General features: G+C 51.4%; 1 protein-coding gene across 1 annotated transcript in view; it reads left to right on the forward strand.

Annotated features, from left to right (window-relative positions):
- The first annotated feature begins 1,586 nt into the window (after window positions 1-1,586).
- The window catches only part of MOV10L1 (Mov10 like RNA helicase 1), a 57,943-nt gene continuing 32,063 nt past the window's right edge, over window positions 1,587-27,466 (forward strand). The window contains exons 1-10 of the mRNA XM_055396157.2: window positions 1,587-1,718; window positions 3,349-3,533; window positions 8,123-8,285; window positions 13,966-14,078; window positions 14,544-14,731; window positions 17,110-17,253; window positions 17,521-17,765; window positions 18,099-18,231; window positions 22,269-22,463; window positions 27,056-27,170. Coding sequence (XP_055252132.2) covers window positions 1,622-1,718; window positions 3,349-3,533; window positions 8,123-8,285; window positions 13,966-14,078; window positions 14,544-14,731; window positions 17,110-17,253; window positions 17,521-17,765; window positions 18,099-18,231; window positions 22,269-22,463; window positions 27,056-27,170 — 1,578 coding nt within the window. The 5' untranslated portion in view covers window positions 1,587-1,621. The remainder of the gene's footprint in view (window positions 1,719-3,348; window positions 3,534-8,122; window positions 8,286-13,965; window positions 14,079-14,543; window positions 14,732-17,109; window positions 17,254-17,520; window positions 17,766-18,098; window positions 18,232-22,268; window positions 22,464-27,055; window positions 27,171-27,466) is intronic.

Here is a 27,466-nt window from a genome sequence, read left to right on the forward strand (position 1 = left end):
CTGTACCAAGCTCAGGATCCCAGAAGTCTGGACAGCCGAGTGCTTGACTCTTTTGGAAACAAGCACGGTTTTATCCAAAGTCTTACTGTCCATCCCTTCTGGAAGCCCTTTCCCATCCCTGCCATCACACGAGGAAGACCCTTCACAAGGTCACACACAGTGCTATCTGCGCTCCACGTGGCTGGCCTGGCCCTTAAACTGTTTGAGATTCTGACCCAGGGGTTCCTGTGAGCCACGTGGGTCCCGCGGGGCCCTTTGTTTCTGCTCACCACGGAGAGAGAAAGGATGGGCATGCATTTTGCCCAGACTCTGGTTGTTCCTGTTCAGCCGCTCAGTCGTGTCTGACTCTTTGCAACCCCACGGACTGCAGCATGCCAGGCTTCCCTGTCCTTCACTATCTCAAGGAGTTTGCGCAAACCCATGTCCATGGAGTCTGCGATGCCATCCAGCCATCTCATCCTCTGTGGCCCCTTCTCCTCCCACCCTCACTGTTTCCCAGCATCAGGGTCATCAACCTGGTCAGAAGCTGCAAACTATCGATACTCCTCACTGTCGTTCAGCCTTCCCTATTTGCCATTGCTTGTGAACTTCACACACGGTCAGGGCACTCCAGAATGAAAACCACAGTCACAGAAAACTAACCCAAATGATCACATGGACCACAGCCTTGTGTAACTCAATGAAGCTATGAGCCATGCCATGCAGGGCCACCCAAGATGGACAGGTTATGGTGGACAGTTCTGACAAAACATGGTCCACTAGAGGAGGGAATAGCAAACCACATCAGTACTTTTGCCTTGAGAACCTTCCAGTCCCCCGGACTCCTGCCCCCCTCATCTCGCATCACTCAGACGGCAGGCACGCTTGACTTTTCAGTCTATCAAGAATCTGGTGGCTTCTCACCACCCCCGCGGCTCCATCCATGGGATTTTCTAGGCAAAAGTACTGGAGTGGGGTGCCATTGCCTTCTCCGAAAATTCCTCATTACCCAGGCACAAGCTGGATCAATACACAAAACAGATAATACACGACCAAGTTGAGCTTCCCAGGAAAGCAGGGTGGTTAATATTGGAAAATTGAATCAATGTAATTCATTCTCAGCAACACGCTAAAACGGGAAAACAAGACGTCGTTTCACTAGATACAGGAAAAGCATTTGAGAAAACTCCACACCCAAGCACCGTAAGAACTCTTAGAACAAGGGGCAGAGGGGACTTCTCCAACTTGATACACAACATTTGCTAGAGCTGCACCTAACAGCACGGAGCAGCCCAACGTTCAGCCGGCTCCCGCCCAGAAGCAGGCGAGCACGGCCACCTCGCTGCACGAAGCCCGGCCCGCCTGCTCCGGGCCCCTCCCGCCTGCCCAGGCGTGACGTCACTCGCACCCGCGCTCGGGCGTGACGTCACTCGCACCCGCGCTCGGGCGTGACGTCACTCGCGCCAGTGCTCTAACGGCCGCAACCGCCCACGGCTCGCGGCTGCCAGTCTCCGCGCGCGGCAGCCCCATTGGCCGAGCTCCGCCGGGCGGGCAGGCGCCGCGACCCTATTGGCCGAGCCCCGCGCGGGCGCGAGCGCGGCGGCGCGTTGGCGGCGGCGGCGCTGAGGCGGGCGGCCGGGCCATGCTGCACCTCGCGGCCAGGCTGGTCTCCTTCTTCTGGAGGAAGGCGGACTGCCCCGAGGAGCAGGCCGGGCCTCTGCGGCCCGAGCTCGTGGAAGGTGCCTCGCGGGGCGGGCGGGCCGCGCGGGGGCGGCGGGGCCTGGTGGCGGCCCCCGAGCGCGCGACGCCTGGGCCCGGCGCCTGCCCGGGGCCGCGGGCGCGGACGGCCCGAGCCGGCCCGCGGCGTCTGCGAGACCAGGCCGGGCGCTGGGGCCCACCTGCGGATCGCCTTCGCCCTCGAAGCTGAGGCGGGCCTCGTGGCGACCTCTTCCCAGCGTGGGATCTGAGTCTCCCTTCCGCTTGCTGTTTTCACGCGCTGCGAGCGCCCTGACACCGGCCCCCTGCACAGGTTCCCGCTCTCTCTTGTCAGTGCCCGAGCAGCCGTGTGCGTTGACGGCCCTGGAAAGGGTGACCCCGGCTGTCCTAAACTGCCCTTTTAGTCCCGTGGGGTCTTGCTCTTCTCGAAATCGTCTTCAAACCCATTTCCTGAAGTCCAGGCAGTAGTTCTGATTCTGGCACCGGGAATTGCACATTTCCCAAGGTTCTTGGCATTTTCTCCCAACACCCGCTTCTGTCCGAGACTTGAGCGCTGGGTAGTGAGTCTCTAGTTGCTTTCTGTAACCTCCAAAAACAGGAAATCCTCCGCGAGAGAAGCCAGAACGTCAGTCACGGAGCCCCTTGTCACAATGTGCTGTTAGCCGTCTGCAGCCGGCGTTCTGCCTCTTCAGCAAACGTAGGCCTGGAGCAGCTCGCTTCACCCACCCAGGCCTTGTCTGCCAGCGCAGCCCCTCAGCAGCAGTAGGATTACAGCCCGGCCTCAGTGGGCTTCCAGCGTGGCCCGGGGGCACTCAGTTGTCTACTGTGTCTGAGAAGGAGCAGGAATTCTAGGCCCAGGTCTCTTGAGTGGATGAGGGAAGGCCTGCTCTGCCCCAGCCATGCCCCCCAGGCCCAGGATCTTCCAGTAGTGCCTGCCTAGGATTGAGTGCTCAGTTGTATCCCAGTCTTTGCGACCCAGTGGACTATAGCCCACAGGCTCCTCTGTCCATGGGATTCTCCAGGCAAGAATACTAGAGTGGCGTGCCATTTCCTCCTCCAGGGGATGTTCCCGGGAAGGAATTGAACCTGGGTCTCCTCCGTTGCTCGTAGTTTCTTTCACCATGGGGCCATCTAGGAAGCCATTCCTGGTATGATGAAATAATACAGAATCTCCTAGCCCTGCTGCTGGTAGTGTTGGTGATAAGAGTGCAGACTAGTGACTCCCCCACTGCTGCTCTAAAGCAGCCCCCAGCCTGTGCCAGCCACGCAGAGCTCTGCGCCTTGCACATTCTGTCTGATAACCTTCACACAGCTCTACTGGACTGTAACTGTCTCCATTTTACAGAGGAGGACAGGCACTGACCTAGCCCAGGGTTCCACAGATGGCGGGACAAGAGCTGGCCATCCGACCCAAGCAGCCTGGCTCCAGAGTCAGAGCTCTCCCCATGGCGCCTACCACCTGCGCCCCTTGGAGTAACCTGGGGAGTCTGCCTCAAAACCCTACTTTCTGAGCGCTCGGCTCTCCAGGAAGGTTCTCAGCCCACAGGGCTCCTAGCCACAAGGATGTTCTGAGCTCCACTGTTCTCTCGGAGGCTCAGCTGTAGTGTGCACTTGCTTTGTGGTCAATGTAACCTCTCTGTTTACCTGTCTCAGGTGACACCACGTTGAAAACTGTCCAGGGTGTCGTGACAAGGTACTGCAGTGATTATGGCATGATCGATGACTTGATCTACTTCTCCAGTGAGGCTGTGACTGGCAAAGTGCTTCTAAACGTCGGACAGGAGGTTATTGCGCTTGTGGAAGAAAACAAGGTGTCAAATGGACTGAAAGCAATCCGGGTAAGGCCTGAGTTCTTGAGGAAGAATTCTCTCCACCTTGAGCTTCACACCACCATTCTCCTCTCAGAGACAACCTATAGTTATCTGCCATGGAGGAAATCAGTGTTGCCACTTCGTTATCTCTTCTTCTGGTCATTTCAAAAGCTATTGTTACAAATGATGGCTATTTGGACCCTTTGTTATCCAGCTAGCAAAGATAATTCATGAACTCTACTATGCAGCAAAGGTTTCTTTAAAAAAAAAAAAAAACAGTATTATTACGCTCTGATTTCCTGATGTTAGTTAGAGGGTATGCATGTTTAACATTTTAATGGTTATCGTCAAATTATCCTTCAAGAACTTTGTGCTAATTATCCTCAGGAGCAGGATGAGAGACTTGTTACCCATGTTGGCAAGGGTGTGGACTTAGGCATCTTGGAAATCTTTGCCAGTCACTTTGATAAGTGATCTTATTGTTTTAATTTACATTTAAGCCTTAAAATAGACTAAATATTCACATTTTTTTCCTGTGAATTATTTTAGTGTCCTTTATACATTTTGTTTGTTGGGTTCAACTATTTAAAATTAAACTTTCTACATCACGGGATTAAGTTCATTCCACGTAGTTAATGGGTCTATTTCTTGTGGCTCCGGGGGTTTATCTGAATCCTTAGAGAGGCTTTTCACACTTCTCAGTACAGACATGCACACAGGTTTTCCTCTGAAAAATGGTTTATTTACATTTAAATGTCTAATTTCCCTGGAACATATTGGCTGTGTGGACTGAAAGAAGGAACCTGACGTTTCTTTCCTGGTAGCTCGCCAGTCATCCACTGAGTGGTCCAGTCTTCCCTACTGAGTTGGAAGGTCCCAGACTCTCACCTACCTGGGACCCTGCCTGGGACCCTGTCTGAACCCTGCCAGTCCTGATGCCGTCACTTGGCCCCTGTGGCACAGGCACATCCTTGGGTGGCAGGCTGGTTTCCCTCTTCCTCTCTGTGGATGGGCTTCTCTGGCTCTCCTCTTACCCTGGGTGAACATTAGAGTCATCCTGCTGTTTCTCCTCCTTGGCTTAGACTCACCTGGACCAGCGCGGAGTGCATGGATGCATTTAGGCCAAGTGACGTGGATCAGAGCGAGTTTTCACCAGCTACAGATTATGTCCATTTATTTAAGCTTTCCTTTGTGTTCTTTTGGTTCACTTATGTTTCACTTCATGAAAGTGAAAGAGGAGAGTGAAAAAGTTGGCTTAAAGCTCAACATTCAGAAAACTAAGATCATGGCATCCGGTCCCATCACTTCATGGCAAGTAGATGGGGAAACAGTGGACACAGTGGCTGATTTTATTTTCAGGGCTCCAAAATCACTGCAGATGGTGATTGCGGCCATGAAATTAAAGACGCTTACTCCTTGGAAGGAAAGTTATGACCAACGTAGACAGCATATTAAAAAGCAGAGACATTACTTTGCCAACAAAGGTCCGTCTAGTCAAAGCTATGGTTTTTCCAGTGGTCATGTATGAATGTGAGAGTTGGACTATAAAGAAAGCTGAGCACCAAAGAATTGATGCTTTTGAACTGTGGTGTCGGAGAAGACTTGAGAGTCCCTTGGACTGCAAGGAGATCCAACCAGTCCATTCTAAGGGAGATCAATCCTGTGTGTTCATTGGAAGGACTGATGTTGAAGGTGAAACTCCACTACTTTGGCCACCTGATGTGAAGAGCTGACTCATTTGAAAAGACCCTGAAGCTGGGAAAGATTGAGGGCAGGAGGAGAAGGGGACGGCAGAGGATGAGATGGTTGGATGGCATCACCAACTCCATGGACATGGGTTTGCGTGGACTCCGGGAGTTGGTGATGGACAGGGAGGCCTGGCGTGCTGCAGTTCATGGGGTCGCGGCGAGTCGGACACGACTGAGCGACTGAACTGAACTGAACCCTAGTGAAAGTGTCTTACTGTGGTTTTTATGTTTTTCTAATAGTAACAGTGAAGATCTTTTCATGGGTTTGTAGATCATTATAACAACATGTATCTTCAGAGAAGTGTCTTCTCAGTTCCTTTGCTTATATTTTAATCAAGTTATTTTCTTACTGAATTGTAAGAGTTCTTTGTGTGTTCCGATGTTAATCCTTTGTCAGATGTGTGACTTACAGGTGTTTCCTCTCGTTCTGTGCGTCTTTTCACTTTTTCTTTTTGAATGTATCTGGTTTTGGCTGCATTGGGTCTTTCGCCGTGCTCAGGCTTTCCTCTGGTCTCAGTGAGCAGGAGCTGCCCCTCTAGTCGCAGTGCCCTGGCTCCTCACTGCAGTGGCCTGTCTTGCTGCAGAGTGTGGGCTCCAGGGCACTTGGCCTTCAGTAGTTGTAGTGTAGGGGCTTAGTTGCTCTTCAGCAGCATGTCGGGTCTTCCCAGACCAGGGATCATACTGGTGTCCTCATGTTGCAAGGCAGAGTCTTAACTACTGGACCACCAGAGAAGCCTCTTCACTTCTCTCAATAATATCTTTTGATGCACCAAAGTTTGAAATTTTGATGAAGTCCAATTTATCATTTTTAATAGCCTGTGCCTGATGTCACATTTAAAAAATATCCCAAGATCATGAAGTTTTTCTCCTGTGCTTTCTTCTAAGAGTTTTATAGGTTTAGCTCTTAAATTTAAATCTTTGACCCACTTTTTAATTACTTACTGAATATGGTGTTGGATGAGAGTTTGACTTCATCTTTTACATGCTGGGATCCAGTTTTCCCAGCACCATTTCTTGAGAAGATTGCACCACATGGAAAACCTTTTCTCCTTTGAATTGTCTGGCACCTTTGTTGAGAGTCATTTGACCATGTATGTGAGGGTTTATTTCTGGGCTCTTTATTCTGTTTCACTGGTGTTTTGTATGTTTCTACAGTCTTTTAATTATTGTAGCTTGGTAGCAAGTTTTGAAATAAAGAAAGGTGAGTCTTCCACCTTTGTCCATCCTTTTCAAGATTGTCTTGGCTATTCAGAGTCCCTTGAGATTCCATATAAATTTTAGGATGGGTTTTTCTGTTTCTTCAAAAACCATCATTGGGATTTTGACAGAGATTGCATTGACTCCATCGATCCCTTTGGGTAATATTGATGTCTTCATGTTAATCCATGGACGTGAGGTGTGTTTTCACCTGTTTGTGTCTTCTCTCACTTCTTTCCTGGTGAGGGCTTCCCTGGTGGCTCAGCCGGTCGAGAGTCTGCCTGCAAATGCGGTGAGACCTGAGTTTGATCCCTCGGTCGGGAAGATCCCCTGGAGAAGGAAATGGCAACCTACTCCAGTATTCTTGCCTGGGAAATCCCATGGATGGAGGAGCCTGGCGGGCTCCAGTCCATGGGGCTGCAGAGTCGAACTGACCAAGTGAGTAAACGTTAACTTCCCTCAGTCACGTTTGTAGTTTCAGTGTGCAAGTCTTTCATCTTCTTGGTTAAATTTATTCTTAAGTATTTGATTCTTTTTTGATGCTATCATAAATGGAATTGTTTTTTTTTGGATCATTTATTACAGGTAAATAGAAATACAGCTGATTTTTGTATGTTATACTTGCTGAATTTGTTTATTGGCTCTAACAGGTGTTTTGCAGGTTCTTTAGCATTTTCTGGATGTAAAATCTCGCTCAGTAATGTCTGAGTCTTTGCAACCCTGTGGACAGCAGCCCGCCAGGCTCCTTTTCCATGGAATTCTCCAGGCAAGAACACTGGAGTGGGTAGCCCCGTCCCCTCTCCAGAGGATACCCCCGACCCCAGGGAGCAAACCCAGGCCTTCCGCACCGCAGGCAGAGTCTTTACCATCTGAGTCTCAGGGAAGCCCACGTTAGGTCATTTGTTGTCGTTCAGTCCCTTAGTTGTGTTCAGCTCTTTGGGACCCCACGGACCGCAGCGCAGCAGGCTGCCCTGTGCTTCATCTCCCAGAGCTCGCTCAAACTCACGCCATTGAGTCGGCGATGCCGTCCCGCCGTCTCGTCCTCCGCCGTCCCCTTCATTCAATCTCTCCCAGCGTCAGGGTCTCTTCCGATGAGTCAGCTCTTCTCATGTCGACTTCAACTAGTTAGTGTTACTTCTTCCTTTCCAGTCTGGATGTTAAAATTTCTTCTTCTTGGCTAATTGCTCTGGCTGGGCCTTCAGTATTCTGTTGCACAGAAGTGGTGAAAGCACGCGCCCTTGCCTTTTTCCTTGTCCCGGGGAAAAGCCTTCAGTCTCACCACCGAGTGTCATGGGGGCACTGGATCACATGTGGTCCTCGTAGCACTGAGGAAGTTCCTCTGTCTTCCTACTTGAGTATGTTTACCGTAGAAAAGGTGTTGGGTTTTATCAGATGCCTTTTTTCACCAACTAAGATGATTGTATATAAGTTTTCATTTGTTCTGCCAGATTGCTGGATGGCAGTGACTGGCTTGCATTTGCTGAGCCATGTTTGTGTTCTGGGGTGAGCCCCTCTCCATCGTGACGTGCAGCCCCTTGCCGTGCAGCTGCATTTGGTTTGCCTGTGTTTCACTAGGATTTCTGCCTCAGAGTTCACAAGGGGTCTTGGCCAGTATTTGGCTTTCTCTGTGGTCCTCGGCATGTCCCAAGTGGTGGTTTGTCTGTCTTGCAGGTGGAAGCCGTCTCGGATAAGTGGGACGATGACAGCAAGAGCCACGGTGGCGGGCTGTCTGACCCCAGCCCTCGGGTGCTGATCGGCTGCGTGACCTCGCTGATGGACCGCGCAGGCTACATCAACCAGACCACATATTTCTCCTTGGAGAGTGTGTGTGAAGGTGCGCTGGGCAGGTCTCCGCCTCACATTTGCAGTTGGTTTTTGTGGTTTTTAGAAAACGCTCATGAACAGGGTTGAGGGACTGCTCGTATCACTGAAAGGGCCGCGCCTGGGCCCCCTCTGGGAGACGGCTTGTGGTGGAGCAGCAGTGAGTCCAGGCGCCGGCGCCACACTGCCCCTCGCTCTGTGTTGTTTGTCGTGCAGTTGCCGACTCCTGGGTAGCTCTTCCTTTTCCATAATTGTTGCCCCTGATCTAAGACAGCAGTGTCATAGGTGCACAGAGGTACTGTGATTTTTTTCTTAGGTGTGTCCAGTGTAAAACAGGACTTGGGGATAACCTGGTACTTTTCCAAGAGTACATCTTAAATTGCATCTGTTTTTAGCTGTCCTTCCTGGATGGCACAGTGGTGAAGAGTCCAGTTCCCAGCATAGGAGACACAAGAGGCCGGGTTTGATCCCTGGGTTGGGAATGTCCCCTGGAGGAGAAAATGGCGACCCACTCTAATATTCCAGCCCAGAAAATCCCATGCACAGAGGAGCCTGGCAGGCTGCGTTTCATGGAGTCGGCAAAGAGTCAGACTTGACCAAAGGACTGAGCACACACACGTTAGCTGATCTAAGATTCTGTTTTTATGCCTAAAGAAATAATTTGTCGGCATCATTTTTTGAACAGCTATTTACTGTGTGCCTGCTGTCTCCAGTGGTGGGTAGGGAGCAAGGCAGGAGGAGACCCAGATGAGTGAGCCCCTGCTCTCCCTCCTGAGGAGAAAGAGCCCTGTACATGCTTTATCCTCAGGCAGGACTTAGAGGAGCTTGGGGAGAGGTGCGGGGGAATGGGGGGGTGCTGAGCTGGACGCCCTGCTGGGCTGTGTAGTTGAGGGGCCCTGCCCCCTGTCTGGATGACTCTTCAGTGACCGATGTGTCCAGCCAGGGACCAGTTTTCACCTGCCAGCGTCCCTGAGGTCCTCGGAGTGTTGCCCTGAAAGCCTCGACTCAACCCCTGGTTCCTGCTTCCTGGGGCTCAGCCCAGACCTCTGACCTGCGGCCTCACCTCAAGGCTGGACCCCTCCACTCAGAGCTCCCCCTTCTCTGATCCTAGGCCTGCCCTCTGTGCACCAACCAGCCTTGCCCTCTGCCTTCTGGTTGGGATTAACCTTGGGGGAGCATCAGCAGATTGAGGATGTGGGGAGTGAGATTGGCCTCAGCACCCCCACCCTATGGCATGCCTGTGGCTTCACTCCTCTCCTGTGACCATAACCAGGGCACCAAGCCGGTACACAGTGGAGAAGTGAAAGGGACATTCAAACTGGTTAAGATTAAATCATTTTTAAATGTGCTTATATATAATACATATACATATATTTCAATTAGCACATTTATTTTATTATATTGATGGGCCTTTACTGTTATTCAGAAACTATTTGCAATGCTAACATTCCTTCTAAAAAAACGAAACTGATAATGTGGGTGCGTTAAAGAGTAAAACAATTTAACCTTGATTGTGCAGCCATGGTGTTCTGTGTGTGTATTAACATCTGCGTTTCTTAGCAGCCCTGATACCATGTCACTGGTATTGTTCTGAGGAGCGTACATTTTTCAGTGTTACCTTAGCTTCATTTTTTCATACAGTGGCCTGGAGTCTTCCTCAAAGCTACATTTTATGGTCGATGAACTTGAAATTGTAGGCACCTTTGATGGGCTCTCCCTGTAGGCTTTTGTATGCTCAGTCGCTAAGTCGTGTTCAACTCTTTGCGACCCCGGTGGAGTGTAGCCCACTAGGCTCCTCTGTCCTTGCAATTTCCCAGGCTAGAATGCTGGAGTGGGTTGCCATTCCCTTCTGCTGGGGATCTTCCCAGATGAGGGATTGAACCCCCATCTCCTGCATTGCAGGTGGATTCTTTACCAGTGAGCCACCTTTTAATTAAGGAAATACTAGTAAGCTCAAAGCAGATTTTGCTGAATGTGAGTTATTAACAAGTCTGGAGAATTTCAACAATGTCTGACTTTTTTAGCCCAGATGTTTCACAAGTGTTAGTTTTTACCTTTGTAAGTACAGAGGTATTCAAATATTTTCATGAACTAAAATCTATCAAATAAGTCATCTCTGATTTTTGTTTAATCTTACACCACATTTGGAAGCTGTAGACTTGTTGTAGGCCTTGATGGTTTTAACTTACTCATTGCTGAATATCAGTTTATCCAACTGAAAGTGAGGGCTTGATTGAAAGGTTCCTCACACAGGTGGCAGGCGTCATGTCCAGGTGTTCAGCTCTGAGCTGAAGCAACACACAGGGTCTCACTACTGCAGGTTCTCGGTGCTTTTACGGGAGTGAGTGTCACCATGTCATGTTTACAGGCTATATTCTCAATAACTGCAGTTCACAAAAGTCTTAAAACGGAAGATTTTTTTTTCTTTTGTTCCATCTCCTGCTCAACCCCCACTGCTCCCCACCCTCCCCCCGCTGTGCTGCACAGCTTGTGGGACCTTGTTCCACAAGCAGGGATTGAACCCGGACCCTCACCAGTGAGCGCACTGAGTCCTCACCACTGGACCATCTAGGAACTCTGTAAACCTGAAGATTTTTTGCTTCCACATTTACTGAGTACTTTAGTTAAAAATTGCCAACTGATTTTTAAACAAAATTTAGAGCTCTCACCTGAAAAAAGTGGAAGTAGCACCATTGGAGAAGGAAATGGCAGCCCACTCCAGTGCTCTTGCCTGGAGAATCCCAGGGACGGGCAGCCTGGTGGGCTTCCGTCTGTGGGGTCACACAGAGTCGGACACGACTGCAGTGACGCAGCAGCAGCAGCAGCAGCAGCAGCACCATTGTAGGGTTGATTTACAAAGCATCTCTTCAGAGATTGAACCATTTGTAAAATTCAGACTGCAGGGCAGTGAGGAGGCCCGGGCCACCAGGCCGCACGATCTGCTCGTTTTAACACTGGCTTTGCTGCGGCGCTCTGAGGCCGGGTCGCCTCCACGCGTCCGTCAGTCTCCATGGCTGCAGCTTGTCCTTCTACTCACTGACCAGCACAGCGTGGGAAGACCTGGGCCTGTGGGCACATGGTGGTTCCTGTCCGTTGTTGCCCCACAGTTTTCTCAGTGCACAGGGATCTTGTTTCTGTTACAGTTCCATCAGAACTTGCGCTTACATGTGTTTTCATGGTGAAAGCAAATAATCTTTTCTCCAGTGTTGGGTTTTTAAACTGTATTACAGTAGCATTCACAATAACGTCATATATCTCCTTCAACAGAATAGTCTTCCAAAATCTTCACTTTGATTCCATGATTCTGATGGAAAAATGAACTAGTTTTTTACTTGCTTCACTGTTTTTCTCTTTAACTTTTATACAGCTAACAGCAATAGTTACTGCTTCCCTTCTCGTGTGTGCTGGAAGACATAGAATTAAACATTAATAAAATTATGTTAATTATTTGATAAATGAAGGTATGGCTTACAAAACAAGTAAAGATTTCTCAGTGGTGTGTTAACTTGTGCTTCTGGGCATCATCCTCCTAAAACACTCCCTGACCTGGAAGCTGGCGCCCATGAGCTGTGTCCCCTGTGGGTTTGCGCTGCCTGTGCCATGCTGGGTGACCCCTGTGCGAGAAGCAGTGTCTGCAGATGTTTGGGCTGCTCTGTGCTTATCATCCTCTTTCTTGAGAAACAAACTCAGTATTTTATTAGGCACTGTTGTCTTCTCAGCTGAATAAAAATGTTTATTACAAAAGAACCAAAAGGTTATCAGCAGGTATGGCTCCACCACGCACCACAGCGGCTCAGCCGCTTCCTCACGTCTGTGCTTTGTAATTCCCCACTTTCTGCCTGCCCTGCCAGTTCCCAGGCACACTGAGGGGACACCGAGGGCTCCCTCCTTGAGCTGGGGCGGACGCAGCTGCCCCGGCCTCAGGTGTGAATGCACCTCCCTGTGTCGCCACGCGCCCACGTATCCCTGATGAGGAGGAAGGGCGGGCACTCCTAATGTCTGATGGAGCTGGCAGAGGAGCGCCACGAGCACCCACAGCTCCTGAAGCTCACCTTGCAGTTGTCGACCGCAGTGCTTGGTTATATGTGTGCTCCATATGCTGCTGCTGAGTTGCCTCAGTTGTGTCCAACTCTGTGCGACCCCACAGACAGCAGCCCACCAGGCTCCCCCATCCCTGGGATTTTCCAGGCAAGAGCACTGGAGTGGGTCACCGTTTCCTTCTCCAGTGCGTGAAAGTGAAGTCGCTCAGTTGTGTCCATGGACTGCAGCCTACCAGGCTCCTCTGTCCGTGGGATTCTCCAGGCAAGAGCACTGGAGTGGGTCACCGTTTCCTTCTCCGATGCTATATATGCGTGTGTAACATAGTACACACGCTTGTGCATTACGTAGCATACAGTTACATATAGTTATGTGTCATATATGATTACATATATCATACGTAATCATATCAGTTCAGCTCAGTCGCTCAGTCGTGTCTGACTCTCCGCGACCCCACGAATCACAGCACGCCAGGCCTCCCTGTCCATCACCAGCTCCCGGAGTTCACTCAAATTCATGTCCATCGAGTCGGTGATGCCATCCAGCCAATCCCCTTCTCCTCCCGCCCCCAATCCCTCCCAGCATCAGAGTCTTTTCCAGTGAGTCAACTCGTCACATGAGGTGGCCAAAGTATTGGAGTTGCAGCTTTAACATCAGTCCTTCCAATGAACACCCAGGACTGATCTCCTTTAGGATGGACTGGTTGGATCTCCTTGCAGTCCAAGGGACTCTCAAGAGTCTTCTCCAGCACCACAGTTCAAAAGCATCAATTCTTCGGCGATCAGCTTTCTTCACAGTCCAACTCTCACATCCATACCTGACCACTGGAAAAACCATAGCCTTGGCTAGATGGACCTTTGTTGGCAAAGTAATGTCTCTGTTTCTTAATATGCTATCTAGGTTGGTCATAACTTTCCTTCCAAGGAGTAAGCGTCTTTTAATTTCGTGGCCGCAATCAGCATCCGCAGTGATTTTGGAGCCCAAAAAAATAAAGTCTGCCACTGTGTCCACTGTTTCCCCATCTACTTGCCATGAAGTGATGGGAGTGGATGCCATGATCTTGTTTTTATGAACATTGAGCTTTAAGCCAACTTTTTCACTCTCCTCTTTCACTTTCATCAAGAGGCTCTTTAGTTCCTCTTCACTTTCTGCCATAAGGGTGGTGTCATCTGCATATCTGAGGTTATTGATATTTCTCCCGGCAATCTTGATTCCAGCTTGTGCTTCCTCCATCCCAGCGTTCCTCATGGTGTACTCTGCATATAAGTTAAATAAGCAGGGTGACAATATACAGCCTTGACGTACTCCTTTTCCTGTTTAGAACCAGTCTGTTGTTCCATGTCCAATTCTAACTGTTGCTTCCTGATCTGCATACAGGTTTCTCAAGAGGCAGGTCAGGCGGTCTGGTATTCCCATCTCTTTCAGAATTTTCCACAGTTTATTGTGATCCACACAATCAAAGGCTTTGGCATAGTCAATGAAGCAGAAATAGATGTTTTTCTGGAACTCATATAGCTGTATATAATTAACATAATATATACATTATATATGTAAGTGTTAACAATGCTCTGAAAGGTAACTTTAGCGTCTCTTGTAGACGTTAATGTAATGTTTCATTGTCACCAAGTAACTTGCCTGGTTTCCCTGCCTTGGAGGTTTCGAGCCCTGCAAAGGAGACTGGGTGGAGGCTGAGTACTGGATCCGGCCGGGCACGTGGAGCAGTGAGGCCATCTCTGTGAAGCCGCTGAGGTATAAGCGCGTGGACCAGGTAGGTACGGGGCCTCGCGTGTCCGTGGGTCCTGGGTGCACCGGAGGCCACGTTAAATGACAGTCCGTCTCGGCCAGAGAAGACCCTGACTTCTCACCAAGACGACTGGAGGCCGGCCTGCACGCTGGCGTGGTTAACTCTAGGTCACGGGGTACTCAGTGTTGGTGGCTGATGGTGGGACCCAGGAGGCGGGTGTGGGCTCTGCCTGTGCTCCCAGCAGAGCTGTGGTCTGGGGAGTCGGGGCTGGAGCAGAGGAGGGAATCGAGTTTGTGAGGGGAGGTGGAGTGTGCCCTGGGCTGCTCCTGTGGCCTCGGCTCCAGGCTTCTGCCTGGCCTGCAGCGTCTGGGGTGTGGCTTCTCGGTGGAGAGCAGGCCCGCGCCTCCCTGGCCACGGCAGCCCCCAGCCTCCAGGTGTGGTTGCTGCCTCACTGTGCGTACGCTGCCAGCCCCAGTGTTCTGCTTGCAGGTCTGCGTGTCCAGCCTCTGTGGGAGGAACGGGGTGATCGATGAGTGCATCTTCTTCACCTTGGACTCCCTGAAACTTCCGGAAGGCTACACGCCCCGCAGGCACGATGTGGTCAGCGCAGTGGTAGTGGAGAGCAGCCAGTCCTGCTACGCGTGGAGGGCGCTGTGCATGACTGCAGAGCAGCGGCGGTGAGGAGGCGGGAGCGGGCCCAGGGCGCGTCTGAGGGTCGCTTCAGCACGACAAGGTCCCTGAGCCGGCGGGTTGGAGGGAGACCCCCTGGGCACTGCGGGGTCTTCATGGCTGGCAGAAGGCTGAGTGAACGTGGCCCGTTGAACCTCAGTCTCATGCTGATGAGCTTCATGTTCCCCTGGATTTTGTGAGTTGCACTCTTCCACACGTTGGCCTTCCGTAGAACATGTTATATGTGGCAAATGTTTAGAGTTAGTGGCTTTGCTGTGTCTGTACTCCTCTCTCTGTCCCCGTGGCCGCCCACCTCCGTGCGTGTCTGTGCGCCGCAGCCTTCTGGCTTCATGGGCGTGAGCGGTAGCGCTGCCCCGAGTCCTGCCTGCCCCTGCTCGTGTCCCTAGTGCTGCCTTAGGGCGCTCGCACTCGGCTTCCTGAGCAGTCCTGTGTGTCTGGTGGTCTCACAGGAGCAGCTCAGTGTGGGAGGAGGGTCTGTGAGCCATAGGGCGGGCAGCCTGTCTCGGGAGAAGCGGGCTACAGCCCGGCCAGGAAGCTGTGCTGCGGCCAAGGTGTGGGCAGAGCAGGGGACATGTCAGGTGGCCCTGCAGTGTCCAGACCACGTGCTGAGCACATCCTCCTGCCCCACGGGGTTGCCCCCCTTTTGGAGAATGACTCGGCCCATCTGCGGAGCAGTGAAGTGTGTGAGACACATTGCCCTCGCCCCTCCCAGCAGGGAGGCTCAGGAGTTCTGGCTTCAGCCTGTCTGACGGGCCCAGGGGTGTGAGGACCACCCCAACACATGATCGTGCTGGCCACCAGCTGCCTGGATCAGAAGCCGAGACCCTGCCCACATGGGTGTCCTGGTTGCTCAGAACCTCGTGCCACTCTCAGGAGACCCCGGGTCGTTGAGACACACGATTCCCTCTTTATACCGCAGTTAACTGGGTTCCCACTGACTGTGGGCAGGGGCGGGCTATGGGAGGGTGGCCGGGACTGGCCCAGCTGACCATCCGGGAGAAACAGCTGCCAGCACACCCTCAGGGCCAGTGTGTGCACCACAAGGCTCTGGGTCCCTACTACCCCACCTGTCTGCCGCTCCCCAGCACTTCCCTCACCCTCCCTGCAGCTCTCTGTCTCCAGAGGACTCACGGCTGCTGAACGGGTTGGGTGGGGGCGTGGGCAGGGCCCCCTGGCTGTGGCTGGCAAGCTTCAGGTGAGCCTGTTTCGGGCCCCAGCTGCAGCAGCCTCCGCTCCATCCAGGGAGGGGAACTGGCCCCAGGAGGGTGACGACCAGGCGTGTTCCCCTGATGCTCCTCGGTCTGCCGGGAGCAGCTGTCCTCACAGGGAGCCCATGGGCCCAGCGGGTGCTCCACACGCACTGTGCCCTGTGCCGCTGCCCTGACCCTGTTTCTTCCCTAGCTGGCCCTGCCTTCAGGCTTCAGCCCCCAGTCGAGGATGCCGCCCTGCCCTCAGACCCACTGTCCCTGCCCACTCGAGGGGCCGCAGGCCAGCAGCAGCGCTGTGTGTGCAGCAGGGCCCGTGCTCCTGCAGGCCCGGCCTGTGGTGGTGTCCCAGCCCCACCTCTAGGCCCTGGGCGGGTTGAGCCCGTTAGCCAGTTCTCCTCAGCCCCTGGGTGGTTGGCTGGCTGCAGGCCAGATGACCACCACCACAGCACGCTGCGCTGGGGGAGGCTCGGCAGGGCTGGCTGTGTGGCCACGGAGGGACAGACGGGAGGGGGTGTGTGACTGAAACAGATCTGAGGGAGCAGGCAGGCTGAGGGCGATGTCACCGGTGTATGGACGGGGCAGGTGTGAAGGGGCCCATTTCTGAGTGGCCGGGGTGGGATGGAAGGGGCTGCGCGTGAGTGGCGGACACAGCACCTGCACATCACAGCTGTGCCAGCACAGGGGGGATGGACAGCCCCTCCTCAGGGGAGGGCGGCGGCTGCTCATTTTCGGAAGATAAAAATTCTCCTTCAGTTTCAGATACTCTGAAGCCAGACTCTTTTTTTCCCAATGAAATGGGTCCCTGACAAGCCAAGCGCCTCCCTGCAGCCGAGGGGAAGGTCTGAGGAGGAGCACTGAACGCCTTTCCCTCTGGGTGCAGGGAACTTGGGTCTCTGGGGCACTCTGGTGGAGACGGCCTGCTCTCAGACCCGCGGTGTCACTGCTGGGGCTCCTGTCCTCTGGAGTCAGCAGGCTCATGGTTTCTTTGTGAGGGTGACCTGCTGCCCTGCCCAGAGGTCCTCAGGGTGCCCTTCCACGTCACCTCTCTGGGGCTTGGCTCCGCGTCCTGCCCTCTGCGGTTGGTGCCGCCCGGTGGGGCGGGGCCTCCGGACGCCCCTGCCCGCTGACCTGACAGCATCCTGTGGTGCTTTCTCCAGGGACTTCTCTCCTGCCACTGGGACTGCCGAAGAGGCCTATGGAGCCCTTTTGCTCAAAAACAAAGGTGACATTGAAGTCACAAAGATGACAAATTTTGGAACTCTGAAAGAAGGAGAAAGCAGAAATATGGTGATCTGGATAGAGTGAGTTTGCCACTTAAATATAATTGCACCATTGTGTTTTAAGCTGGGATTGAAGAATTTCTGTAGAGTGAACATTACTTTGCCTGGTTTTTTTTCGCTTTATGTCTATTTTTCTAGATTTTCCGCCCAGAAGTAGCCTTTTCACTTACACTCAATTAGAAGTATTTTCCTTTGTCTTTCTCTTGTTAGATTGAATTCTGTTTTACGCTAATAGTGTTTTAGCTGTAAAAATCCTGTCTCTGTTCACAGCTAATTTTCCTTTTCCAGGAATAAAGGAGACGTTCCTCAAAACTTAGTCAGCTGCAAGCTGGGTGGCTGGGATAAAGCCAAACAGTTCAGATTTCAGATGCTGGATAAAACTCAGTTGTGCCCCAAAATGTCTCCTGTTGGTGTTCCTGAGAAGGAGAAGGATTTTGCAGATGAAGATACTAACTCGCTAGACAGCTGCGGGGAAAGCACAGCCTGGCAGACCCTGGAGAGCAGTTCGGTGAATAGCAGAGAAGTCTCTTCAGGTAGCTGTCCCACTTGTTACTGTCGGATCAGCCACGCCAGCACCTTCAGGCTGGGAGCCGGCGCAGCTGCTCCAGGGTCCGGGCTGGTGGGCGGCGGTGGCTACACTGCTAGCTCTTGGTCCGGACCCTACTCTGGCAACTCGGGGCTGACAGCTGGAGCCTCACCCGGTGCTTCAGACGAGCCGCTTCCTCTGACTGACTCTGACCTGGGGAGAAGCTGCCTGCGCACCTTTGCCTGTTGGTCCCTGTGTGTGCTAGACCCTCCCATCAGCACCACTGCTGTCAGAACTGCTCACTGTTGGTCTAAGTTTGGATTTAAATTTCATCTCCCAGGTGACTGTGCCTGTACAGGAGAAAATGGAGTAAAGGAGAAGCACATATCACAGAAGCAGGTGACAGAGTCTGAACCCAGTGGGCTCATCCCTCCAGGGGGAGAAACTTGGATCGTGATCACATGCGATGCAAAGTACGTGGCTGGAGGGTGTGGAAGGAGTTGACCTTAGGGACATGTGCACACGTGTCTTGTTCTGTTTCACATATGGTCCTTCTGGGTTGGATGTTGTGAAAAGGATTGGTGGTTATTTTGGAGGGACAAAATCACAAGGAAAAGCACTGGAGAAAAGCAGTCCAGTCCAGGGGGCGAGTGGGGGTACCCATCGAGGTACTTGTATCCGACCCTGAGTCCTGACTGGTGGAGGACATGAGCCCCTTCAGCCCCCAGAGCCAGGGCCCCAGCCTCCTGCTGCTGCTCCCCGCGCCTGCCTTCAGCATGCCCCGCCCCTTCCCCCTGGGCAAGCCGACCTGGAGGCGGCACCTGCACCTGAGCGGGCCCTCCTCTTCTGCCGCCTCCCCTGAGTCCAGAACCGTGGGCTCTCACTCCCCAGTCACCGGTCAGCTAGGAACTGGGTGCCGCCTGTCTTCCCTCTCGTCTCATCGACACCTGCTGCTTCTGCACCGGTCCAAGGGCGGCTTTGATTAGATCAGCGCCTCACTTCAGGCTGAGGGTGACACTGCACAGCGGGCAGTGCCCGAGTGCGCAGTCGGCGCTGGTGCCTGTGTAGCTGTGTGATGTGGCCTGGCCTCGAGCAGCAGAGGGAGGCGGGCCGTAGGCAGAGGGAGACGGCGTCTTGTGTAGCACAGCTCTGAGCACTCTTGGGAACACTGGACTTGTGTTTCCTATTCTTAAGTCTGAGAATCACAGACAGTACTATTTTAGGTTTGTGATCTTATCCTGTTCATGGGGTTCTCAAGGCAAGAGTACTGAAGTGGTTTGCCTTGTCCTTCTCCAGTGGACCGCATTCCGTCAGACCTCTCCACCATGGCCTGTCTCTCTTGGATGGCCCCACGCGGCATGGCTTAGTTTCACTGAGTCAGACAGGGCTGTGGTCCGTGGGATCAGACTGGCGAGCTGTCTGTGGTTGTGGTTTCAGTCTGTCTGCCCTCTGATGCCCTCTCTCAGTGCCTACCATCTTACTTGGGTTTCTCTTACCTGGGACGTATGGTATCTCTTAATGGCTGCTCCAGAAAAGCGCAGCTGCTGCTCCTTACCTTGGACGTGGGGTAGCTCCTCTCGGCTGCACTTCAAGAGTGAACAAGAGTGAACGGTGACGTTCTAGGAATCAACGAAGTAAGGTGGACTGGAATGAGTGAATTTAACTCAGAGACCATTACATCTACTACTGTGGGCAAGAATCCCTTAGAAGAAATGGAGTAGCCATCATAGTCAACAAGAGAGTCCGAAATGCAGTACTTTGATGCAATCTCAAAAACGACAGAATGATCTGTTCATTTCCAAGGCAAACCATTCAGTATCACGGTGATCCAAGTCTATGCCCTGACCAGTAACGCTGAAGAAGCTGAAGTTGAACAGTTCCATGAAGACTGACAAGACTTTCTAGGACTAACACTCCCCCCAAAATTTCTTTTTCATCATAAGGGACTGGAATGCAAAAATAGGAGGTCAAGAGATACCTGGAGTAACAGGCAAATTTGGTCTTGGAGTACAAAATGAAGCAGGGCAAAGGCTAACAAGAGTTTTGCCAAGAGAACGCACTGGTCATAGCAAACACCCTCTTCCAACAACACAAGAGAAGACTCTACACATGGACATCATTAGATGATCAACACTGAAATCAGATTGATTATATTCTTTGCAGCCAAAGATGGAGAAACTCTGTATAGTCAGCAAAAACAAAACTGGGAGCTGACTGTGGCTCAGATCATGAACTCCTTATTGCCAAGTTCAGACTTAAATTTAAGAAAGTAGGGGAAACCACTAGGACATTCAGGTATGACCTAAATCAAATCCCTTACGATTGTACACTGGAGGTGAGAAATAGTTTCAAGGGATTAGATCTGATAGAGTGCCAAAGAACTGTGGACGGAGGTTTGGGACACTGTACAGGAGGCAGTGATCAAGACCACCCCCCAGAAAAAGAAATGCAAAAAAGTAAAATGGCTGTCTGAGGAGGCCTCACAAATAGCTGTGAAAAGAAGAGAAGTGAAAAGCAAAGGAGAAAAGGAAAGATATATCCATTTGAATGCAGAGTTCCAAAGAACAGCAAGGAGATTTAAGAAAGCCTTCCTCAGCGATCAATGCAAAGAAATAGAAGGAAACAATAGCATGGGAAAGACTAGAGATCTCTTCAAGAAAATTAGAGACACCGAGGGAACATTTCATGCAAAGATGGGCTCAATAAAGGACAGAAATGGTATGGACCTAACAAGAGCAGAAGATATTAAGAAGAGGTGGCAAGAATTTATAGAAGAACTGTACAAATATCTTCACGACCCAGATAATCACGATGGTATGATCACTCACCTAGAGCCAGACATCCTGGAATGTGAAGTCAAGTGGGCCTTAGAAAGCATCACTACAAACAAAGCTAGTGGAGGTGATGGAATTCCAGTTGAGCTATTTCAAATCCTGAAAGATGATGCTGTGAAAGTGCTGCACTCAATATGTCAGCAAATTTGGAAAACAGCAGTGACCACAGGACTGGAAAAGGTCAGTTTTCATTCCAGTCCCAAAGAAAGGCAATGCCAAAGAGTGCTCAAACTACCACACAATTGCACTCATCTCACACGCTAGTAAAGTAATGCTTAAAATTCTCCAAGCAAGGCTTCAGCGATACGTGAACCATGAACTTCCAGATATTCAAGCTGGTTTTAGAAAAGGCAGAGGAACCAGAGATCATATTGCCAACGTCTGCTGGATCATGGAGAAAGCAAGAGAGTTCCAGAAAAACCTCTATTTCTGCTTTATTGACTATGCCAAAGCCTTTGACTGTGTGGATCACAATAAACTGTGGAGAATTCTGAAAGAGATGGGAATACCAGACCACCTGACCTGCCTCTTGAGAAATCTATATACGTGTCAGGAAGCAACAGTTAGAACCGGACATGGAGCAACAGACTGGTTCCAAATAGGAAAAGGAGTACGTCAAGCCTGTATATTGTCACCCAGCTTATTTAACTTATATGCAGTGTACATCATGAGGAAGGCTGGGCTGGAAAAAGCACAAGCTGGAATCAAGATTGCCGGGAGAAATATCAATAACCTCAGATATGCAGATGACACCACCCTTATGGCAGAAAGTGAAGAGGAACTCAAAGGCCTCTTGATGAAAGTGAAAGAGGAGAGTGAAAAAGTTGGCTTGAAGCTCAACATTCAGAAAACGAAGATCATGGCATCCGGTCCCATCACTTCATGGCAAGTAGATGGGGAAACAGTGGCTGACTTTATGTTTCTGGGCTCCAAAATCACTACAGATGGTGATTGCAGCCATGAAATTAAAAGACGCTTACTCCTTAGAAGGAAAGTTATGACCAACCTAGACAGCATATTAAGAAACAGAGACATTACTTTTCCAACAAAGGTCCGTCTAGTCAAGGCTATAGTTTTTCCCGTGGTCATGTATGGATGTGAGAGTTGGACTGTGAAGAAAGCTGATCGCCGAAGAATTGATGCTTTTGAACTGTGGTGTTGGAGAAGACTCTTGAGAGTCCCTTGGACTGCAAGGAGATGCAACCAGTCCATCCTAAAGGAGATCAGTCCTGGGTGTTCATTGGAAGGACTGATGCTGAAGCTGAAACTCCAATACTTTGGCTACCTGATGCGAAGAGCCAACTTATTTGAAAAGACCCTGATGCTATGAAGGATTGAGGGCAGGAGGAGAAGGGGATGACAGAGGATGAGATGGTTGGATGGCATCACCAACTCCATGGACATGGGTTTGGGTGGACTCCGGGAGCTGGTGATGGACAGGGAGGCCTGGCGTGCTGCCATTCATGGGGTCACAAAGAGTTGGACACGACTGAGCAACTGAACTGAACTTTGGGAAAATGTTACATTGCTTATTGTAAAATATCCCTTTTTTTCCTGTAAAAGAATTTTAAAGGCTAAGGGTGACTGGTTTGCTAGCTCTGAGTGAAAAGGGAGGTTGTGTTAGATCTGCCTGTCTTAACTTACAACACACTTCAAATTGTGTCTTGTTTTTCCAGGAATTCTGGCCGCTGCAGGGAGCTCCTTCTGCTTTGCTTCTCCAATTTCATAATCGGGCGATACCTTGAAGTAAATGTTGTAAGTGAGGAGGAGTCACTGATAGCTGTCTGCGAACCCTTTTCGTGGAAGAAGTCGAAAAGTTCGCAGGTGTTAGCTTCCACCAAAACCACAGTCGTCGTGACCACACAGAAAAGGTACCGTGAGCAGAAATGAAAAAGCCCCGATCTCGGGACACACAGGACTGCTGTTGTCGAAGGGAGGCAGACATCCAGATAAAGGGGTGTAGCTATGGTCCAGTCTCTCACATCGTCGTCCTGGAGGCACACGGAGGACCAGGCGGGGGGCCTGTGACCCCAGCTAGTCTCGGGGTGACTCTCAGAGCAGGACAGGACTTGACCCTTTCCCTCAGCTCCTGCCACCCTTCATATTCCCAACAGCACAGCCACCCACCTTCCGAGAGAGCCTGTGTCCCACATGGGCACCCAGCAGGATGGGGTCAGTGAGACGCAGCTTCTGTGAGCCGGCGTAGCCTCTGTGAGCTGTCCACAGCACCCGCGTGTCACTTGTCTAGGGCAACTTGAAGGTCACTTGGCTGCTTGAAGCCCTTTTGAAGATATGACACCTTTCAAAAGTGAAATTAAGGAAAAAAACCCTGTAACCTGATGTCTACATGTGGCTGGGGGTTGGGGACCACCCAGACTTTTAACTGGAGCATTGTCTGGAGAAAGTGCTTTATGTCCACCTTTTCTCATCTGCAGTAATAAACCCCAGAAGCTCTTAAAAGCAGATTTTGCTTTTTTAAGTTTGGTGCCAAAAATCAAGAGCTATAGACTAGAAGGTTTTATGACTTAGTCCTGTTCATCTGTGGCTTCAGCTGCTGCCCCGAGCCCCTGGGATGATGGGTGCTACTTTTATCTAATGGGAAACCCTGAATTTCTGCTTGCACCCTACCTGGAAACAATTGAAGATAAGATGTGGACTTCGACTCAGTTGTGGGCTGAAGGAGGGACTGTTGGAGTGTTATGTGGTGTTGGCCTTGGGTTGGAGCACTGTTGATTCCCAGCATGCACAGGGCGCCGCGTCGTCCCCGCCCAGGTTCTCAGCCTGTCTGACTTGCCCTCACCTGTGAAGCGGTACGCCGCCCCTGCCCTGCTTGTGATCGGAAGGGCCTTTCTTTCCGCTGTGCCGGGCCTTTGTCTTGGCGTCCCGGCTCTTGGTTGCTGCACGTGGGCTCTTCTCTAGTTGCTGTGAGCAGGGCTCACAGTGTGTCTGAGGGCTCACATTGCAGTGGCTTCTCTTGTTGCAGAACGTGGACCCTGGGGCGCACTGACTTCAGTAGTGGCAGCACGTGGGCTCCGTAGTGGCATGTGGGCTTAGTTGCCCCACAGCATGTGAGATCTTAGTTCCCAGGGCAGGGATCAAACCCGTGTCCCTTGGATTGGCAGGTGGAGTCTTACCTTGTGGACCATTGGGAAGTCCCAGTTACGAGGATTAAATGTACAGTTTCTGACTCTGAACAGTCAGTAGTAATGAATAAGCAGTAACAGTCACTAGGAGTGTGAACAGTGGTCAGGTTGGCTGGCTCTAGGGATGGAAGCTGAGCACAGGAGCAAGAAGTCACATGGGCTGCAAGCGGTGGGTCCCCAGGGCTGGGCTCCAGTTACAGGAGCTTTCTAGAGCCTCCAGCTGTTTTCAGCAGTGCTCCAAGCAGCTTTCTCATCACAAGTTGACTTAACTGGAGAAGTAAAACAGAGCAGGAGCACATATATTTAATCCCCTTGTCAGTTTTTCCCCTTTGAATGTTAATATATTGTTCCTGATCAGGAACATCCCTCAAACAAACATGTTTCCCACCATCAAAGTAGTGACCCAGAGTGCCTGTCCTGGTGGCCTGGATCCTTTGGAACTGCCAGCGTCTGCATCTGCCCACCCCACCAGCAGACAGACTGCTTTAAGCCCTCCAAAACCCAACCCCAGCCACCAGTGGACAGCAGCCTCCACACAAGGCAGGGCCTGGGAGCAACCAGACCAGGGGCAGCCGCACCCACCGCTCACAGCAGTCAGCCCACCATGACAGAAGGATCCACGCAGCCCAGCGAGGGCGCATGTAGCTCTGAAGCAGGTAGCTCTGGTGCTCAGTGGGGAGTGTGCTGCTGGGTGCATAGGACATCTACAAAAGGCCACTTTTCCAAGGTCAGGAAATGTAACCACACCACCAGACACTCAGAAATAAAAACAGCAAGCTGGGCACAAGGTGACAGAGGAGGGCTTCCCTGGCGCTCCAGTGGTTAAGAATTCCCCTGCCAGTGGAGGAGACATGGGTTCAGTCTCTGGTCTGGGAAGGTCCCACTTGCCAAGGAGCAGTTAAGCCTGTGAGCCATAACTCCTGAGCCTGCAAGCTGCAGCGACAGAAGCCTGTGTGCCCCAGAGCCTTTGCTCCTTAACGAGGGAAGCCCTCGCTCCCCACGTCGAGAGAGCCGGCGTGCAGCAGCCAAGACCCAGAGCAGCCAGAAATAAGTCATGCGAGCAAGGTGGCGGAGGAATGTGATCCCAGTACAGGAACAGGCAAAGCTCCAGAAGAAGAACTGAGTGACGCGGAGACAAGCCTCCTGCCCAGACAGTTCAGGGTAGTGATGGCAGAGATCGGGGAAGTTGGGAGAAGAGTGCGTGAATGCAGTGAGAAGTGAGACGTTTTCAGCAGAGTTAGAAAATGTGGAGAGCCAAGCGGATGAAGACTGAAGTGACTGAGATGGAAAACGCCCTGAAGGAATCAGCAGTGGATTAGATGATATGGAGGAGCGAATCAGCAAGCTTGGGAGACAGAGTGGTGGGGTCACTGAGGTGGGACAGCAGAAAGAGAAAAGAATAAAAAGAAATGAGGATAGATTAAGAGAGCACTGGGGTGGCGCCAGGCGTGTAGACATTCGCGTGTAGGGGTCCCACAGGGAGAAGAGACAGAGAAAGGGACAGAGGACACAAGTGAGGACATAACAGCTGAAAGCTTCCTAACCTGGAAAGGAAAGCAGACATCCAGGTCCAGAAGCACAGGGAGTCCCAAACAGGATCAACCCAGAGAGGAATGTGGCAAGACACGCTGTGATTAACCTGGGGAAGTTGGAGGAGAATATTAAAAGCAGCACACTAGGTGCAAGGGAGCTCCTGTGAGACAGTCAGCCGATTTCTCAGAATTTGCCGGCCAGAAAGGAGCGGCCGGATCTATTTACAGGGATGGAAGGGGAAAACCAACACCCAGGAACACGACCCAGCAAGGCTCTCCATTCAGACTTGATGGAGAGATCAAAAGCTTTACAGACAAGCAAAAGCTAAAGGAATTCAGCATTACCAAAGCAGCCTTACAAGAAATGTTAAAGGGACTTTTTTTTAGCAAAAAAGAAAAGGCCACAAAAGAAAGTATGAAAGAAAACTCGTAGGAAAAATAAAAATATATAGTAAAGGTTGTAAAAACAGCCCTGTGTAAAGCTAGTAATAAGGTTAAAAGGCAAAAGTAATAAAATCATATGTACTCACAAGTAAAGTGACAGTATTGGTTGCTCGGTTGTGTCCGACTCTTTGTGACGCTATGCACCACTACCCACTGGGCTCCTCTGCCTTGGGAGTCTCCAGGCAGGAATACTGGAGTCGGTTGCCATGCCCTTCTCCAGGGGACCTTCCTGACGAAGGGGCTGACCCCACGTCTCTGTGTCCTGCATTGGCCGGCGAATTCTTTACCACTGGCGCCAACCAGGAAGCCCAGTAAGTAAGGGAGACACAAAAGATGTCAAGCATGATGTCAGAGATGATAATCATGAGGGAAGGGGTGCAAACGCAGGGTTGTTGAAATGTGTTTGTGCTTACGACAAGCAGCTTAAATAACCGTAGATGGATGAGTGGATTGATGGGTGGGTGGGTAGATGGTTGGATGGATGGAGGCTGGCTGAATGGAGAGGTGGGTGGATGGATGGGAGGGATAGATGGATGGATGGATTGATAGCTGGGTGGGTGGGTGGATAGGTAGCTGTCCCCAGTGCGGGGAAGGTAGAAGGACACATCTTAACTGTGCTATGATCATCCTTTTTGAAATGTACAGAAATAGCAAATCACTCTGTTGCTTAATAGAAACTAACAGTGTTGTAGGTCAGTTATACATCAAAACCGAAGTTACAGAAAAGGAGATCAGATCTGTGGTCCCCAGTTTGGTTCAGGGGAGGGGAATTGAATGAAGGCGGTCAGAGGTGCAGACTGCTGTTGACCAGATGAGTAAGTGCTGGGTGTGTGACGCACAGTGAGACAAATGTAGGCACTGCTGTGTGTTACACGCGAAGGTTGTTAACAGTGAAACCTGGGAGTTCTCATCACATGGAACGATGTTTTTTCTGTTTCTTCAACTTTGTGTCTGCGTGAGACAGTGAGTGGCCGTTATTTCTTGATGCGTATCAGTCAGGCCATTACACTGCACACCTGCAGGTCCAGTGCGTCTCAGTGTCTCCATGAACCTGGAAGGGGAAGAACAGTTGAGTTCATTGGAAGCCTAGAGACAATGTCTCTGAATTCCCTGGTTCCTGGAGGCGCCTGGACATCAGGCCTGTTCTTCTGTCGCAGGCGGAGCTCCTGCTTACAGGACAGGCCCGGAGAGCGGGTCCCGAAGCGGAATGACGCTTTACAAACTGAGGGCTGAGGCCAGAGCCCAGGTGTCCGTGGTTCTGGTGAGAGCGTCTGAGTGAGGACGTCTGGCAGAAAGTGCCTCGTGAGGAAGGGCTGTGTTTGACTTGTGACTCTCTTTTGTAAGGAACTCGCGACGACAACTTCCCAGCTTCCTCCCGCAGTACCCGATACCAGACAGGCTTAAAAAGTGTGTGGAACAGAAAATCGACATCCTGACCTTCCAGCCGCTGCTTGCGGAGGTAAGGAACTTGTCTAATGCAAAGCACCGATTCTTCTGCACACTCGAGCTGTTTTCTGACTAGCTCAGGATGAACCCTGGTCGACTTGAGAGGTCGTGTGGGCTGGTTTTCACCCCGGGAGCTAGGAGTGTGAGAACATTGAGCGTGGAGACCATTGCTGGGTCCCTCTGGAGACGTCCGTCCTCACAGTCTTATGGCCTTATACACACCAGGGCTCTGGGGATGCCCTCTCCCCACCTGGCCTCTCCCCTGTGTGGCTGAGCCTCTTGGCAGCTCTCCACTCCTGCCGGGGCTCT

Source organism: Moschus berezovskii, chromosome 6 (assembly GCF_049115385.1).
Source record: "Moschus berezovskii isolate FMDL1 chromosome 6, NW_MosBer_1.0, whole genome shotgun sequence".
In the NCBI taxonomy this organism is placed as follows: Eukaryota; Metazoa; Chordata; class Mammalia; order Artiodactyla; family Moschidae; genus Moschus; species Moschus berezovskii.